This window comes from Phalaenopsis equestris, unplaced genomic scaffold, assembly GCF_001263595.1.
Source record: "Phalaenopsis equestris unplaced genomic scaffold, ASM126359v1 Scaffold000002, whole genome shotgun sequence".
Classification (NCBI taxonomy): Eukaryota; Viridiplantae; Streptophyta; class Magnoliopsida; order Asparagales; family Orchidaceae; genus Phalaenopsis; species Phalaenopsis equestris.
In genome coordinates, this window is record NW_018164444.1 from 47089479 (window position 1) to 47108059 (window position 18581).

Sequence of the window (18581 nt, forward strand, 5' to 3'; positions counted from 1 at the left end):
TTGATGATACCATTTGGGCTTTTTAATACTCTTAATATATTTATGAATTTAATGAATGTTGTTATCAAACGCTTAAAAAAGTGGATTCTATATTTTGATGATAACTTGATTTTCCGAAGTGATATTACCATTTGTAATGCCTTAGACAAGTTCTTAAAACTCGCTAGCAACTATACATCAATGAAAAGAAGTGTTGTCCTTTTTTTACAAATTGAGGTGGTTTTGCATGATTTATTATTTTAACTTTTAGAATCAAGCTTAAATCTTTCAAAGTCCAAGGAATCATAAATTGGTGCTCACCCAAGCTATTTATTAAAGCATAAAATATTTATGATTTAACTAATTGCATAAAAGATATAATAAGAACTATGGTATAATAATTAGCCCAATCATAGATTCTTTAAAGGTAGAGAATTTTCACTTCACCCACAATTCATTAATAAAAAATAATATAACCATAAAAATCCCAACAAGGTTGAATTTCTAAACAATTATTCATTTACTCTCTAATATAAATTAAGAATATAAAATAATATGCTAATGTGTTATTTAAGGTAGCTTTGACAATCTATTCACTAGAACTCAAAATTTTTGGAATCGAATTACTTCAAGATGATTACCCAATATATCCTAATGTTAATCTAGTTTATATGGTGTATATCAATAAACCTTTCACAATATAAGTAACCTTCTCTATAATCAATTAATATTTGCATAACAGAAAATAAATTTATGCTTCTAGAACATCACTAAGAGAAATCATAATATCTAAGTTACATTACAAAATGATAACTTGACATTATTAAAAATATAAGACCATTTGTTTGATGGATATTCAAATTTTAATTTTTCAATTAAATTTTATATAAAAAATTGGTAGTGCAAATATCTAACAAAAAAATAAGCTAAAGCCATAAATAAATCTTAAGTTATGTTGCTTTTGCTTTCTTATGCACCTTAGGAAGATCGCTTGATAAACTTTATCCTATGCTTGTGTAGTGTAGATCTAAAACATGATAACAATTTTGTAGTAGTTGATTGATTTTTTTAAGATGAATATTTCTTACTATATTTTAAAACAAAACAATATGTTTTATTTTGTTGGACTTTATTTATAAGGAAAATTGTAAATTCACATGGTTTACTTTCAACCACTTTATCTTGCTTTAATGTTTAACTTCTTTTATATTTTTGAAAGATTTTAATGAAAAATATTAGACACAAAATTAATATTTTCATTTTTCTATCATCTTAAGATTAATAACTAAACCAAGGTAATTAATTGAACCTTAGAGAACCTCTTACGACATATTATGATAAAAAGTTTAGAAACTAAAGACTTTTAATTAATCAACTTATGATTTTTATATAATTTTATTAGCTTCAAAGTAACCAAGATCTCACATTTTAATATATTATATTACCAATATCTCATATGATTTATAAATGTAACCAATCTCCCATCTCATGCATTTTGATTTCTTAATATTCTAAGAACTTTAATGATGCTATAAAAATAAATTATATTAAATAATAATAAAAATAATTGTAGGAAAAAACATAATATGTCAACAAAGGAACTTAAGAAAGGATACTATATTATAATTTGCATCTACCATGCATTGTATCCCAATGTTAAGTTTAGAAAATTACAAATGAGGACTTATGAAACATTCCAAATTTATTAAAAATACTTAATGCCATTCACTTTGATTTTTCTGCTATTAAACTATTTCATCTTATTATTAACTTTATATATATTCTATAAAATAAAGCAAATAACAAACCTCTATTTGTATAATATGACTCTTTGACTAGAGATATTTTTCTCCACTTATAGAATCACTCATTTTTTGGAAGATGACCACATCAACATTTAGGAAAGTCCCATGGACCTAATAATCAAGCATTACCCTTTAGTTTATTATCAAAATAATTCACATTGTGAAGACATGCACCAACTTAGAAATTTTAGGTGAAGACATGCACCAACTTAGAAATTTACATTGTGAAGACATGCACCAACTTAGAAATTTTAGCCCCAAAGAAGAGCCCCAAAGAAGACTTTTACAATTTTAACTATATAAAGTAGAGTTTAGGTAAGCCTAAGAGATCAGATGTAGCAAATCATGTGGATAAGAAAATTAAGTTAGTAGTCACATTATAAAAGCTCAGACTAAAACTTAAGGATGAGACCAAAGAATAGACCCAACTATAAGAGCACAATAAAAATCCCATAATTTAAAATTTTACATATAAATTTTATTTAATTTTCTTATATAAAGCACATCTATAATAAACTATGACATAAAATGTATTAATAATAGATGCTTGGAACTTCTCTTTCGTTAATGGTCATTAATTCCAGCATTTATAACCCCCTTTTTTCCCTTAAGAGGTCTTATCACAAGAGTCTTATAAGGCTTATAAATATGGGTTTTAATGCTTTGTAATTTAATTGTTAAATAAAGTAATTTTAGCGAAAATTTGCTTTTCTTTTTAGCTTATTGTATGGTTATTCAAGTTTACTCTTTTGTTTGATAAGATAAGTTAGTTATCCTTATTCTTTTTATATTTATAGTTACTCTTATAAAATCCAACTTTTAATTTTCTCACAACTCTATGCACATTCCTAGAACCCACCAAGATCAGTAACTACCCATCCTAAAATACACATGTGCTCCAAAATTTTAGTAAGTACACTTAGCCTATCAAAATAATATGAGAAATTGATCTTGTTCTTTACTCCTCAATGTCATTTATAACCATTCGTCCTATAGAAAATTGGTTCCTTAAAGATAGTAAAAATTAGCCCAAACTTGTCCAATCTAGTCATGCATTCTTACAATATATGTCATACTACCCCTTAATATTTCACCAAAAATTTAAAATCTAATTTTAAACATTAAACTAAGGAATCATAACCTTTTTTAGCCTTTATTCTCATTAAAAAACTACTTGCCTCCACTAGTGATGCTTTTGCCACTTTAATCTTATCTAATAATACTACATGCATTATTTTGACCTCATTATTCTTAAATTATATTTCATATAATGGTTTGCTCAAGAAAAACTTATCATAAATCATGTATTCATTAATATGCGTGGAGCTTACAAGAACCTTTTTAAGTTTATAAAGTTTTAAAAATAGGCTTAAAATGTGTTAACCTAAAATCCTTTAAGATAAGGTGTCGTAAATCATTAAACATTATTTAGGATTATATTAGCTACATGCTCTACTTGGAGTTTTGATTCACATATCTTGCTTGTCCCATTGGTTCAAATGTGATTCAAATAGGTTAAACATGCCCAAAATAATCTAAATCAAGTCTTGATTTGACCTAATTTAACCATATACTCAAGTGAACCTAAGTCAACTCAAATGAAATAAACCATGAAACCAAGCACAATTAAGGTTTATGAACCCATAAATTAGTTTATATGGGCCTAACACAACCTTATATGGCTAATGTACCTAAGCTAAACACAAATTAACCATAACTAAGACACGTACATTGATTTAAATAAGCCTAACATAAATATTATAAACATCAATGCATCACCATGTGATCTTCCCTAGTAAACAAAGTGGCTATGGTTCTAAGAACCAATCTCACTAATCTCTATCTCTTAGACTACTTAGAATAAGCACCCATTATTGAAATTAAGGTTGAGAATATGTTGTCCATACCATCCTCTAGCTCATTTGATTATTTAAAGCTCGTCTTCTCTGATGCTATCAATCTCACTAATCTCTGTCTCTCAGACAACTTAGACTAAGCACCCATTATTGAAATTAAGGTTGAGAATATGTTGTCCATACCATCCTTTAGTTCATTTGACTATTTAAAGCTCCTCTTTACTAATTCCAACCATCAATCTCACTAATTTCCATCTCCCAGGTTACTTAGACTAAGCACCCATTATTGGATTTATGGTTGGGAATATGGTATTCATGCCATCCTCTAATTCATTTGATTGTCTAGTATTCCTCTCCTCTTGTCTCTCTCTTGACCGCACCTCCAAAAAATCATTTAGCACACTAAATTTACATTCCAAATTCATAATTACATTGAACCAACTTCCTCAAGCTGGAAGCAAATTTAGCCTCTTAAAGTTTATTACATGCTTAATCAATTTTGTGCCTTTCCATTTAAACATGTATACTAGATAAAATCTTTGGTGCTTTTTTATGTTGACTAGCAAGTGCACCCATTGATGCTTAATCAAAATTTGTATTCCACCTTTTAGCTTTTGCTCTATTTATTTGATCTTTTTAATAGCTTATAGTAAATTTGGTCACATGTGCACTAAGAATAAGCCACTAAAATCTTATGATTTTAATAAAGAAAACAAACGAGCATCATTTGACATCTTTTAATATCAAAATAATATATACTACTTTCACACATTACACTAAATCAATTAAGCTTTTATTTTGTCATTAATAAGCATTTTAATTTCTCTCAATTAATCCATAGTTTAATAATGATTCTTCTCTTAGTTTGTTCTTAATTGCCATATTAATGTAACTATAACTCAACAACATTTAAAATTAACTAATAATTACGTTATTTTTTAGGTTTTCTCAATACATTCTGAATTATATGTCGATCTATTTGTATGCTAAAATCTTAAGTAATAGCTAATATATTCTTAATCATCAATTCAATATGCTTAAATTGAGCATTTTTAATAAAATTAATTTGTCATAAGCATCAATATCAAATAATAATTTTATTAGTAAGAAGACTAGCATTCCACTTTATTCTTGAATTTAAGACAATTCCTACTAATTAGCTTTCTTAAACCCTTGCCTGGTCGCAAAGCAGTTTATCTACTCCTAAACCCTCGCACAAGTAACAGCGAAAAGCGCAGAGGACCAGGCGGCGATGGAGTCGTCGGAGACGCCGGAGAGAGACCTCTACGCTATTCTTAACATCTCGAGGGAGGCTTCCGACGAAGATATTCGGAAGGCCTTTCGCCAATGGGCTCAAGTTTACCATCCTGACAAGTACCAGGATCCCGAAGTGAGCCGTTTTCTTCTATCGCTCTTCTTATTCCGTTATCTTTGATCGGTACAAAAAAAATGTCTTCTTTTCGTGATAAGATTTGAGCTTGGACTGTTTATTAATTCAGTTTCTATTCCACTGCTCTTTAATGGTGGGAAGATTTGTAGGGTGTGATCTAATGAATTGATAAAATTCGATTTTTTTTTATTTTTTTTATTTTTTTTTTATAATAGTTGAAGAATGTTGCGACCGATAATTTATTTTTTATTTTTATAATAGTTGAAGAATGTTGCGACCGATAATTTCCAGAGGATTCGTGATGCATATGAGATATTGTCAGATGAGCACAAGAGAGAAATTTATGATATATATGGAATGGAGGGGCTGAATTCAGGGTATGAGCTTAGTGAAAAGCTTAATAAACCGGAGGAGATCAAGGAGATGTTGGAGAGATTAAAGCGGCAGAAAGAAGTGGAGAAAACTTTAGCTCATTCCAAGCCTAGTGGTGCACTTCTTGCTAATCTGTCTTTGCCCCAATATCTCGATGGTGGTAGCATTATTAGTGGGTACAATCTTCTTTTAATTTTTTTCTGGGTTGTGATGTGCTTTTTACTTCTCAATATCAGGCTGACATTTTTTGTTGGAGTTATTTGGTTTATAATTTATTATTTGAAATGTTATGTTACTGGCATATGTCAACTATTTGTTTAGTTTTTGCCTTTGAATAATAGGTATTTTAATGACATTTTTGCCTTTAGTTTCTGATATTTAGATTCCGCTAGTTTGGGCAACATATTGATGTTAGGCTATATAAACAGTCCAAATAATATAGAATTTTGTGGATAACACTGAGCTAGTCATACAACATTTAACCAATAGCACTAGCATTTATGTATAACATTATTAATCAAACAAAATTTGACCAAAAAACCCCCTGAAGAATCCACTTAATGTGACTGAACACAGCTTTCTGCCTTTATACTTACTGCAAGTTGCAACGAATGAACTACTTTTTTTTTTTTACGGATCAGAGAGTACTTCCATTCTACTTACAATTTGAATTGATTTTATTATTGTTTATGATATAGATTTACATTACTAGCAATCTATTGAATATTTCTTGCATAATTACCAGAATGGGGATGTTTAGTGAGGTAAAATCTCAGCTATCCAAGCGTAATTCATTGGCCATAGGAGGAAATTTGTCAGTCGCAGGTGCATCTGGAACAGGCTCTGCATCAGCCATGCTAAGGCACCAGATTTCTTCTGTTGCTTCTGTAGAGTTCATGGCTTCTGCTGGGCTACGGGCATTACTTGGTGTTCAAACATCACGGTATGTATCTTCTGTGTAGTTGTTGGTCTCTTGTCCATCCTGTAGATACTATCTATTTGTTTGTTTCTTCTTCAGAATATAAATTTTTATATGAGCAATCTGTACTTATACTGCAACCTTGTCAGTCAGCTTTCACAGCATTCAATGGCTACCCTTGGGATTGCGGTGTCTCTCAGGGATGGTTCAGTTAATCTCTCTAATGCATGGACTCGTCAACTATCAGAAACAACCATTGGAAATGTAAACTTCTTATCTCAAGATTTTGCTGTTAAATTTGCATTGCCTTTTTTGTACTAAATTGTTGGTTAAGTTATTAACCTTTTTTGACATCGATTTTTTGTCAAGCTATGGATAATTCTTTTCATGGAAAGCAATTGGCCATGTTTAACAGATTTTTCTGCCAAATTTCAATGTTTTTTTTTATAGCAATGATATGCTTGCAAATAAATTCTTAGCAATTCATTAAAGTTCCTGAATTTCTTATTTTAGTTCTATTTTGGGTCGTGTAAGTTGGACCGTTCCCTGGAGAGTACAGTTGCAAAATGTTATAGCTCCAATTTTAAGCTCTGTGATTTAATATCAGTAATTATTTGGATTTCACCTGCCCTTAAAGCTGCCTTTGCAATGACATGAGCTTTATGTGGCATATTTAATTATCATAAAATTGTATTCTTCTACTTTATACTCAACTTGAGTGAAGCAAAAACAAGATTATAAGTTTTGATGAAATTTCATATTATTATAATCATCACAATATGGGATTATTATGTATCAATGATAATAGTCTGAAACTTTGTGAGGTTTCGATTATGTCAACTCTATGCGTAGGCACCAATTCGATAGACTGCTATAATTATTTTAAGATTGCTATTGATAAATTAGGACATATTGAAACTAATAGTTTGATGTTGTTTAGAAATAATTTAGGGTCTGCAATTAACATCACTTTAGTGTTAGACCTTAATGGATGCTGAAAAATGATTAATAGAGAAAAATAGATTGGATAATGTTAATGATTTAATCATTGTGTTTTTTGCTTGTATATTTTCATGAAGTGAATGTAATACTTTCACATTCATACTTGCGGGGATTGCAATAGCATGCAATAATGGTTTTCTTGTTTACAATATTTCAGGTGCAACTTGTTTTAGGAGTAGAATCTGGTATCTCCATCGGCTGGCAAAAGAAAGATGACAAAACTTCGGCTTCTGGAGAACTAAAGGTTGGCAGTTTCTTAGTGCTTTCATTGTGCATTGTCCAATGCAAAGCAAAACATATTTGTTTCGAAGAGCAGTCACAAAGCAACAATTGTAGTTTTTGAAGTATACTCTTCGTAGGTCCTACAATTTTCTTATAAGTTATTGTGATGCACAAGTTTGACATAATTGAAATGAAATATTCCTTTTTTATGGGATTGGTAAATTCAAATGTATGTTGTTCAAACCCGTAACCTTAGAGAAACAAATTCTCTTTCAGTTGGTTGTCACTTATTCTTTCATTTTAATATCCCATCTTATTTACTAAATTGACTTAATATATATAGGCAGGCTACATTATTAAGCACAATCAAATAAATGATACTTTATATATGAATGGATGCCTGGAAGCATAAACTTTGCACTCAACCTTAACATGCGTGAGAAAATTATAACACTACGTAATATGAATTTCAGCTTAAAAGAAACAAAGGATCTCACATATATGTGCAATCTAATTTCCACTCTCACATGCATACATGTGCGAACATGTTTCCACCAAAATTATATTACATACTCTAATATATAAGGACTAATGATGAGGAGAGAGGTATAGCTATCATCACATCTTTTCCTAACTTTTTGGAGCAGTTATATGGATTATCTTTCATGTAGTCTTGTTGAGTGCTACATTTGATAAGATCTAAAAAATCTAAATTACAATTGGGAACTTATATAAATTTAAATGCACTTGAAAATAACCAACATTATCTTCATTAGCCTTAGCCAAACTATTTTATAAATTCTTTTCCATTCATTCTCATTTGGCGTCATATAAGATGTCACATCAATTACATTCAAGTCTCTTTACATAAGCTTGAGTAACATTAGCTTTGGTCGACCATTTTTAACTTCTATTCCTTCTTAGTGGTTACATATACTAGCCATATTGATGCATCTTTACTCTTCGTTAGGCTAGCCCAAATAATCTAATTTTATTTTTACTGTCTTAATTCTTATCTTGAATTATCACTGCTACCACCATCTCTCATATAATTAATTTTTACCCTATCCTTTTCACCTGCACAACAAATTCAACTAAAAATTATCAGTTCTTTTGATTGGTTGTTAATGCCTTCTTTGCTACCTGAACCTTGTATGTATATGTAGCACAAACAGATCTAATTGTAATTGAAAAAAAAAAAGAACTACAAGACTCTTATATCATATACACCTTGAGACATTAATATTTTTTGAACCATGAAGCTTTAACTTTAGAAGTTATCCACTAATTTATATCAAATTTGTTTGCTTAATAAATTGTAAGTGATACTTTTTTCACCTTAGTATTTTTTGATTTTCCAACTTTATTAATTAAGAATTATGATTTCAGTGTCTATCGAATTACATATCATAAAACTCATGTTAATTTACTAAACTGGAGTTTCTTATGAACTTTCTATTCCTGAAACTTTTTTTTTTTCAATTCTAATTTCTCACTTTCGTTGAGGTTTCACATATCAGCATCTCCATAACCTAGAATTAAAAATAAAGGCACTTATTAAGCTCCAATGTAGTTAAAAGCTTGACCAGAACTAGACTATCGAAGAAGAATGATTCACATATCAGCATCTCTGTAGCCTAGAATTAAAAAGAACGGCACTATTTAAGCAGCAATGTAGTTAAAAGCCTGTCCACAACTAGCCTATCTAAGAAGAATGATTCACTCAAAAGTCAATAAAGCAACACAATCATATGATAGTGTTAATTGATGCTTTCACTTAGATCACTTTTGGGGTGCTCTTTACTTTGCCTTTTTGAGGTGAAGCTAAAGTGCCATTTGGGATCACTTTTGGTTTTTATTTTATTTTGTTTATGTTTTGATTTGAAACAAAATATGTTTGGTTTTTTTATTAAGGTGTTTGTTTTCAAAAGTACTCGTAACACTTAAAAGTTGTTATTGGTGTTTTTGAAAACATTTTAATTTATTTTTAGAAACAAAAAATAAAAGCATGTAAAAATCACACCAAACAAACATGTTTTTAAAAATAGAAGAGAAAATAAAAACAAAAATAAAATACAAATTAATCCCAAACAAGCCCCAAGCTTTTGAATTGTGTGCTCCATACACTTCTAATGATGCTGGTACTTCACTTTTTGTTATTTATTAATGAATTACATGGTCAATAGAAGCATCTTGGCTTGTTAAAACCAACCCAAAATAGTTAATACTATTGTTAAGAAGTTATTCTTTATTGTTTGAGCCTGAATCAAAATCAGCAAAATTGGCTTACTGATTTGGCTTCAGTTTTAATACTTTGATTGTTTGAGCCTGAATCAAAATCGGCAAAATTGGCTTACTGATTTGGCTTCAGTTTTAATTTTAAAAAATTCAGTTATTCTTGGCCTAAGGTGAAATCTAATTTGATCATAACCTAAACCAAACACATTCTGAAATTCTCACTCACGGGTAAGTAAATTTTTATGAGCCAACCCCAAATAATTGGGATAAGGCTAATGATGAAGATATTGCGATCTTTCTAGTCTACATAACATTTTTTTTAAACACTAATTTTTCATATCTAATCATCTTTTAGGTTTTGCCTTTCTAATTTATATTTAAGTTAGCTTCACTACATTCCTGTATTTTTATTGCTATTGTTGTGGGTTGATGCTCATTGTTTATGCGCTTCCAATCTTTTGTAGTTTGGTACAGCTTCCCTTGGAGCATCAGTTCATTATACTCACCATTTCTCTGCGAAGTCTCATGGTCGGCTTGCAGGTAGGATTGGAAGGTATGTTTTGGTTTCAACATGAGCTTCGATACTTTCTTTTGTGCTTTTTGTTTTTTTTTTTTTGAAAACTGTGAAATTTTACTCTATATAATGACATGGATAACTGTAAAATAGCATTTTGAGATAAGGATGTAATTTCACTGTTTGATCAGGTGTTTGGCTTTGTCAATACCAAAAAAAGGAAGATTTACACCTAAATTTCAATTTTTAGCAATATGCCACCTTACCCATGCATGAAAACCTGTATTACTTTTTAAAAGGTAAAAGAGTGGTATTTTTGTTGTGATGCGAAAGATTTGGGCGGTATAAATGTAAACAGTAAAATTTAGGTGGCACACATGTAAATACATAAGGATTGGGTGGTATGTATGTAAATGCCCCGAAGAAAATACAGCATATTGAGTAATTCACAACAGCCTCACTTGATGGTACTAAGAAACTCTTCTCAATTAGTCCAATTATTACAAATTTATCTTGCACTTGTGTTGTAAGCTACCTGTGAACTATTGGCAAAGGTTTGTAAATTTGTTTCATGTGGCATGCAAATTATGAAGGAAAAGTTGAAGAAATTTTATTTTCAAGAACTAATACATAATAAATTGCATAATTAGACCGAGAAACGAAGCTAGAGCTGACTTGTTAATCATTTGTAAGATTGACACTAACTACTGAAAGCTTGGCGGATGGTGTGACATTCATGCTTTGCATGTTAATTTAATGCTTGGCCGGTACACCTTTTCTTTTATGTCCTTTGTTTGCTTAACTAATTCCTGGGAAATTACTCCTGCAATGCTGTAAATGGGGCATTACTATTTAATATGTATAAAAACCATTTTGATATTTTTTTAATATTATTCCAATGAACAGCTGTAAGCATATGAAGAAATTTCTGGAGTTGTATGATGATAATTGCTCCTTCATGATAACCGTGCGAAGTTCAAAAAAAATGAAATCATGACAATTATTGTGTTAGTCATGAGCCATTTTGCATCATGTGGTACCAGAGTTAAGTTGTGTTGCATCTCTAATTTCAGTTCTCTTGTATATTTCTTGTAAATCCATACGCTAATGGGATTTTTCATTTCATTTTGCATGATATCTTAGCAATCTTTGAGACCTTTTTTCTTGGAGTTAAATTTGTTTTTTGATAAATTTTCAGCACTGCACTTGAATTCGAAATAGGTGGAGGAAGGAGAATATCAAAATTTAGCACACTAAGATTACTTTATATTGTTGGAATTCAGGTAAATGAGCTTTATGAGCAATAAGATTTTTTTATATTCATGACTTGTTTGTTTGTTTGTTTATTTTTTATTTTTTTATTTTAAGTTTGTAACTGCAGTTCTGCTTTAATAAATCTCAGTTATTGTGAGTATTACTATTTTGATATAGCGATTAATTAACTATTTGTTCTTATAAACTTATTTTTTGACTGCCAAGTAGGGAATCTCCTGGAGATTTGAGTTGCACCGTGGAGGCCAGAAGCTGATAATTCCAGTAAGCAGAACAAATGTCTAAAATATTTAGGCCATTTTACCAAAGATATCTTATCGATTATTCCTTGACTTTCTTATGAACTTGTACCTTGTTAATTTCTTTTGAAAGTTAGGCACCTCAAAATTGAAATTTTGTTGCAATTTATTTCTGTTAAATGCTGGGCATTGAACTTTGTTATTATCTCATGTTATTTTCATTCTGAATTTTTTTAGTGACAGTATTTTATCATTCGAACTCAAACTCTCTAGAACAAATTCATGATGCTATTGACTGGAAATCATCATGGTTCCCAACTACTTTCTCTGCTAAGCTTTTTGAAATCTTGTTCAAGAATCTGTGTACATGATTTTTTATTTTCTATACCTTTACTTAGTTTACTTTGTAAAATTCTCTTGCTGTTCCATAAAAAATCTTATATTTTAAAATTCTGTAAATTACTACATAGCCTTTGCAATCATAACTTTTTTTTTGCATTGTTGATTTGTTTACATTTTTACTTGCTTGTTAGCACAGTGTTATGGTGTTCTTTTGAATTTTTTTGGGGGTCTTTTTGTTGAATCTAATACGAGTTAAACATTTGGAGAAGAATATTAGTAAAATTGTCGTTTTTGAAAAATAATGCATGCTTAAGTTTAAATTATTACATTATATTGCGTTGAGCAAATAAGCTTAAGCTAAAATACAACCAAACAATTTTCTTTGTTTTTCTCAGTTTACAATGCATCTTCTTCACTAACTAGAGGGATTAACCCTGCTTAAAGGAGTAACATAGTTTATTTGTTTAAGCATAACTAAATCCCCACCTAAACATGCCCTAAGTGATGGAGTTGCATAGTTTGACCTAATTTTATTAGGGTCCCTGCTCTGGAAGGTTTTAAAAAACCTTCATTTATTTATTGATTCTTTTCCTTATTATTTATTTTTTTTCTAGGTAGTTTTGTTGGTACAATTTTGATGACAAAACCAGCCTCTCGATGCCTGATGTACATCTTACCATCATTGTGTCTATGTTCAAGTCCTTTGGTACAAAATATGCCCGATTTGCTTTTATTATAGGACAGCATATTTAGAAAGGTTTCAAGCTTGCTTTTGGTTTACATTAAGTGATTTTGACTCCTTCGATGTTCAATTATCATATATTAATGAATTTTTAAAAAGTTAAAATGTTGTAGCCTAACTACAAAATTTCGCTAGAATTTTAAATTTCAAAATTAATGAATTAAAATCCTGCTTACCTGTTTTATAATTGTCACAACTCTAATGATGCTAAAATATGAGCAAGTGATCCAACATAGCCCATATATCAAGTGTGGTTGCTGAGAAACCTAAAAACAGAGAAGTGTATATTTGTAGTATAGAGAAAGCAGAACTTATTGTTTCATTAACTGCAGATTGGTCTTGAGTATGGATGTGGTGAATCTGAAGCTCACCGGCTTTGATGTGATCGCGGATAAAGTGGTAATCAATTTCAAAATATTTTGTGTGAGTATGAAACACTGGATTATTTGCGATTGCAATGGAGGAGAGATTATCACAATGTAATTTGGTAGGATGAGATTGAGAAAATGCCAAAGTCCTGTAGAATGCAGTGTATTCATATAACTTCAGATGTAGCTGCTGCGAGAGCACCATATTAACCTTTGTTGATGATCGGGCTACTGTATGGTGCTTCTTCACTGTCCATGAGATTGGTGTGGTCCCAAGTATGAATAATAACCAATTGTGGATTTGCGCTTGGCTGAATCTGCAACTCAATCAAAGTCCGAGTAGATTTGTAATGTGGGAGAGGCTGGTGTGATAAGAATTTCATATGCAGTTGTTCTCTGTAATTATTGGAATACCCGCTTGAATAATTGAAGATGATGGGAAGGAGTATGCATATGTTGGGAAAACCGATTAACTGCGATGGAAATGTCGGGCTTAGTTATCATGAGGCACTGCAACGATCCTATAAGCTGCCTATATGTATTTGGACCTTCCAGCTGCTGTGTGGCCTGCACTCACCTTGGTGGTTAATGGTGGATATCGCCTTGCATCCTTGCATACCAGCAGGATTTAAATTTGTTGAAGGTACCTTTGCTGACCAAGGAAGAGGTATGAGTTAGTGCAAGAGATTTCTATTCACAAGAACCTTGATGTTAAGCCCATATCTTTAATCCGAAACCTGGATTGAAGGCACATTTTCAGATTTGCAATGGTAGAGTCACACCCTCCTGTAATCAAGATATCATCAACATAGAGTAAAACATACGTAGAGGGCTCCCGTTGTTTGGAAATGAGCAGGGATGGATTGACTTTGTTGAATTCAAACCCTGATTCAAGAAAGAAGGAAGGTAGTCGCAAACCATTTTCTGAGGGACTGTTTTAAGGCCATAGAGGGCTTTTTTGAGTAAACTGACATGATTTGGGATGTGGGGGTCAATGAAACCAATGAGTTGTTGCATATACATAGTTTCGCTAAGGGAACCATGTAGAAACATGCTGAATATGTCAAACTGAAATATAGGACATTGCTTCTGAAATGCTATGGTAAATAGTGTCCGAAGAGTGGGCATTTTATAACCAGGCTGAAAGTGTTATGTTAATTGTTTCCTAATTGTTGTTTATAGCCTTGAGCTAATAATTGTGCCTTGTATCAGGCCACTGACCCACGGAGTTGAATTTAATACAATATGTCCATCAACATCTTAGCATTGGTTGGTTGGACGTTGTTGGAACCAGTTCTCATGTAGCTTGGGATTGCAAGCCGCGGAACTCTTCATTCATAGCTTGTCTCCAACGTGCACATTTCACTGCCTGATTATAGCAGGTTGGATCAAGGGGCTGCTCTAGTTGATGGGAGAGTTTCAAGCATTGGGTCGATTTAAGGCTGCTTGTCTGTGCTCGAGTTTGCATTGGATGAGAAGGTATTAAGGCTGTCTGTCTTTGCTTGCGTTGGGAGATGGGGGCAGAGTTTGGCGTTGGAGCGGGCTGCTGTTGTGTTGAATGAGAGGGTGTGATTCATTGAAGGGTACGGTTTACTGAAATGGAGAGGTGTTGGGTATAGGTGTTTGTACAGGTGCTGAAGTATTTGATACGCAAGCAAAGACCGACTCTGGGATGCTCAGGTGTTGGGTGATTCATTGAAGAGTAAGATTTACTGTAATGGAGAGGTGTTGGGTGTAGGTGTTTGTTCAGGTGCTGAAGTATGTCAGATTGTGGTCTAGTTGGAATTGAGTGCAGTTGTGAGGAGAATGAATTAGTAGTTGGTGCTGGGATTAGGGGGAGTTGGCAAGCAGCTTGAGGAGCCTATGGATAGTCGTCTTTATAAAAATTACATTACGAGAGATAATGACCTTGCTGGTTTGTCAGTAGCCCAAGAATATGCTCTGTGGTGCCCGTGGCTTCAAGCATGGGTAACAAGCACAACCAAACATTTTTAGGCAGTCGTAAGTGGGTTTCTTCTTGTAAAGCAACTCATATGGGAACAAGGGAACAAAGTGCGAGTGTTTTTGGACGACATTCGATTAATTAGATCAGTAGCCGTGAAAAATGTGTCCACCCAAAAAACTATATGGAAGGGAAGCATCGGTAAGGAGAGCATGAGTAATTTCTAGTAAATGACGGTGTTGAAGTTCTACCATCCCATTTTATTTTAGGGTGTGAGGGCAAGGCAATCGATGTATAATGTCGTTTTCAGTTAAAAGTCGGGATAGTGTCACGCTGGTAAATTTCCCACTACCATTAGAACATAAGAAGGACACATTCATCTTTAATTGGGTTTTGATCATAGTAAGGAATGCTGTGCATTTGTTAGGCACATCAAATTTTGCAGTTATAGGAAAAATCCAGCAGAATTTCGAGAAATCATTAATGAAAAAACATCATAATGAAAACCTTAATGAGATATAAAAGGGGATAGATCCCATACTGATGTGGGGCTTGCCGTGACCACGTGGGAGCTGGAACTCCTGCTAGTGAACCGATCGGCCCAAGTGAGGCCGGTCCAGGGGAATCCCGGGCCGAGCGGACACTGGCGAGAATCCTGTCGGGGCGAGTGGTTTCTTGCGCCCTATCCCATACCTTATCTACATCTCGCTTGATTGAGTGGCCGTTTAATAAGTGCGGCATTGCCACCAGTCTCTTTCTCATCCTTTCTTTTCTGTGATTTCCTTATGGGAGCTTTCCTTTTCTGTTTTTTCACTGTGAGTCTTTAAATTGCTGTTTTTTAGATGCAGGGTTTAGTTTTTGTTGTGTGTTGATTTTCGATTCTTGTGTGGAGTTCTTTTTTCCTTTGTGGGATGTATCCGAGGAGGCGCTGGTGCTCCGACTGTATTCTACTCTGAGGTGGTAATTGTTTTTCTCCTTTTTTCTTCCCCACTCATTCTCCTCCACTTCCCTTAGTAGCCGACTAGCCCCAACAACTTCCCCCTGCACTGCCGACCCCCTTTTTGTTGCAGCAATCTGCTGTCCACCCTTCTAGGCCCATTCCGACAGGGCACCGGCTCCCCTACAGTAGCTACCTTGCTGTCCCGGCCTAACCAGCTGTTTTCCCACCTTCCCAGCTTGCTACCCCGCCTTCAACCTACCTCCCAACCATCCAACAAATGTTCCTGCCACCTTAACCTATTGCCTCCCTCCTCCACTCCACCTTCCAACCTTTGTCGGCCCTCTCCTGCATTCACCCTTGCTGGCCCAAGCCTCTAGATCCACTGGGCCAACCTCTACTGTCCTTGGTATACACTTTCGAGGTGTTTGATTGTATCGTTCTATGTTTTGGTGATGTTATTTTCAGATTGTGTATGTTGGAACCCTATTTCTCTATTAATAAATGTTGCTTTTATGGTTTGGGTATTTTCTTCTTTTATCATATGGTATCAGAGTTAGCCCAACCCTAGTCCTATCCTAAAGTTCGGTATCATCCGCCTTGCCCTCAAATTGGAAAATTTTCTTTCTTACCGTGAACCAACCATTCCAAAACCAAACCCTAAATTCTCTTTGCTGAATTTCAAAGTGTGCAATCCCAAATAAAAAAATTATACACCTTCAATTATTCTCATGCACCATCTTTCTCCTTTCAACCCATAAACCTTAGCCATATCACTAATAAGATACATGCCCGAGCCTACCCGGGAGGAGATATGGCGAGAGATTCACCGACTTCGGCTGTGGGTTACAGACATTGAAGATGAAATCTAGTAGGAGGTTACCCTCGATCGTGATCCAAAAGGTCAAAGGGAGGAACAAGAAGATATGAAGATGAGGCGGGAAACACAGTGTGAGTTGCCACTAACTTATTACCGCCAAAAGTTACAGATCTTAGCATCAGAAATGGTGAGACCGCATTACCAAGCGACCCCCCAGTTGTTGTCAGGAAGTGTTGCAAATGCCACGGATTCAGACATGTGGAAGCATAATGCAAAGGAGTGATTTACTTTACTGAGAGAGTTTTTTTGAAATATGGGGTAAAGACATTGCAAATACGGAAGACGGCAAGGACATCAATAGGGAGTACCGACTTTTAATTGAAAAGATGAATGGTGATTAGAAAGAAGATGAAGACTTTCGAGAGGATTCTCCACTTGTAGCTAGTGAAGAAGAGACCACCAAATCCTGTTGACCCCGAGATAGAGGTTTTAGCAGAGGTAGCAGTCGCTACTCTAGAAGGTAGTGACTCTGGGGTAATGGACAACCCAACTGAGCATGAAATTATGGTGCCTTAAACTAGCATCCTGCAAACGGTGAGAGGAACATCAGCGGGAATGACCTTGGATGTCTACAAGGATTATGAGTTCGATGAGCAGACATCAGATACAGGTCCATCACAGAGAAAAGAGATGTAGATTTTTCTGATATATAAACCCCCTTCTGAGTTGCCTCGACGGAGGAAGTTCCAACTTAGCAGAAATGAGGTCATTGTGTGCAATGTCGAGAACATTAGATAGAGATACTCAGAGGTTACTTTTAGGTCAGCAGAGGACACCTCGTCAGATGTCCAGACGAGAGAGATGAACCCCAACTTTGTAGTGGGTTCAAGGAGCTTGATAGAGATAAAAATTTTGCAATGGGATCCAGGTCCTATCTATAGTTAGGAGGTCTCTCTTGAGGGGGTGCTAGTGCGAGTGGCTTGCGGGAACCTTCCTTTACATGCAACTTCCGCTCAGGAGTTGCATTGCGGGAACTCACTTCTATATGCAGCTCCCATTCAGGATGTTTCAAAAGAGAATGACTACCTATTATACCAGAATGTGTTGTGGAATGAACTTCTATATGCAGCTCCCGTTCAGGATGTTTCAAAAGAGAATGACTACCTATTCTACCAGAATGTGTTGTGGAATGACTACATCGACATGTTCGACCTACCAGAGGACTTATCGCTGTACCATGAGAACCCAAAGCTTCGATGAGTGAGGTTGAAGCTCCCCTACTCTTGGGACACTTACGTGGAGCTTGCCATGAGCACGCGGAGCAGGGCTCACCCGCATCGGGATCACGGGAGCGAGAACTCCCGCTAGTGAACCAACCGGTCCAATTGAGGCTGGTCGAAGGTAATCCCGGGCCGAGCGGCTCGGGCGAAAATCCTGATGGGGTGAGCGGCCTCCCTCACCTTGTCCCGTGCCTTTTCTGGATCCCCGCTCAATCAAGTGGACGTTTTGAAAAGGCGGCATTGCCGCCAATCCCTTTCCCCTCTTTCCTTTTCTGTGATTTCCTTATTTGAGTTTTTCTTTTCTGTTTTTCCTCTGTGAGAGTCTTTAAATTGTTATTTTCT

The 18581-nt window shown here is 34.1% G+C and overlaps 1 protein-coding gene across 1 annotated transcript in view; it reads left to right on the forward strand.

Moving 5' to 3' along the window:
* Positions 1-4806: 4806 nt before the first annotated feature.
* The window catches only part of LOC110032415 (chaperone protein dnaJ 13), a 53179-nt gene continuing 39404 nt past the window's right edge, over positions 4807-18581 (forward strand). Inside the window, exons 1-8 of the mRNA XM_020736049.1 lie at positions 4807-5030; positions 5292-5578; positions 6148-6345; positions 6471-6585; positions 7481-7567; positions 10248-10336; positions 11496-11580; positions 11780-11833. Of these exons, the coding sequence (XP_020591708.1) occupies positions 4893-5030; positions 5292-5578; positions 6148-6345; positions 6471-6585; positions 7481-7567; positions 10248-10336; positions 11496-11580; positions 11780-11833 (1053 nt within the window). The 5' untranslated portion in view covers positions 4807-4892. The remainder of the gene's footprint in view (positions 5031-5291; positions 5579-6147; positions 6346-6470; positions 6586-7480; positions 7568-10247; positions 10337-11495; positions 11581-11779; positions 11834-18581) is intronic.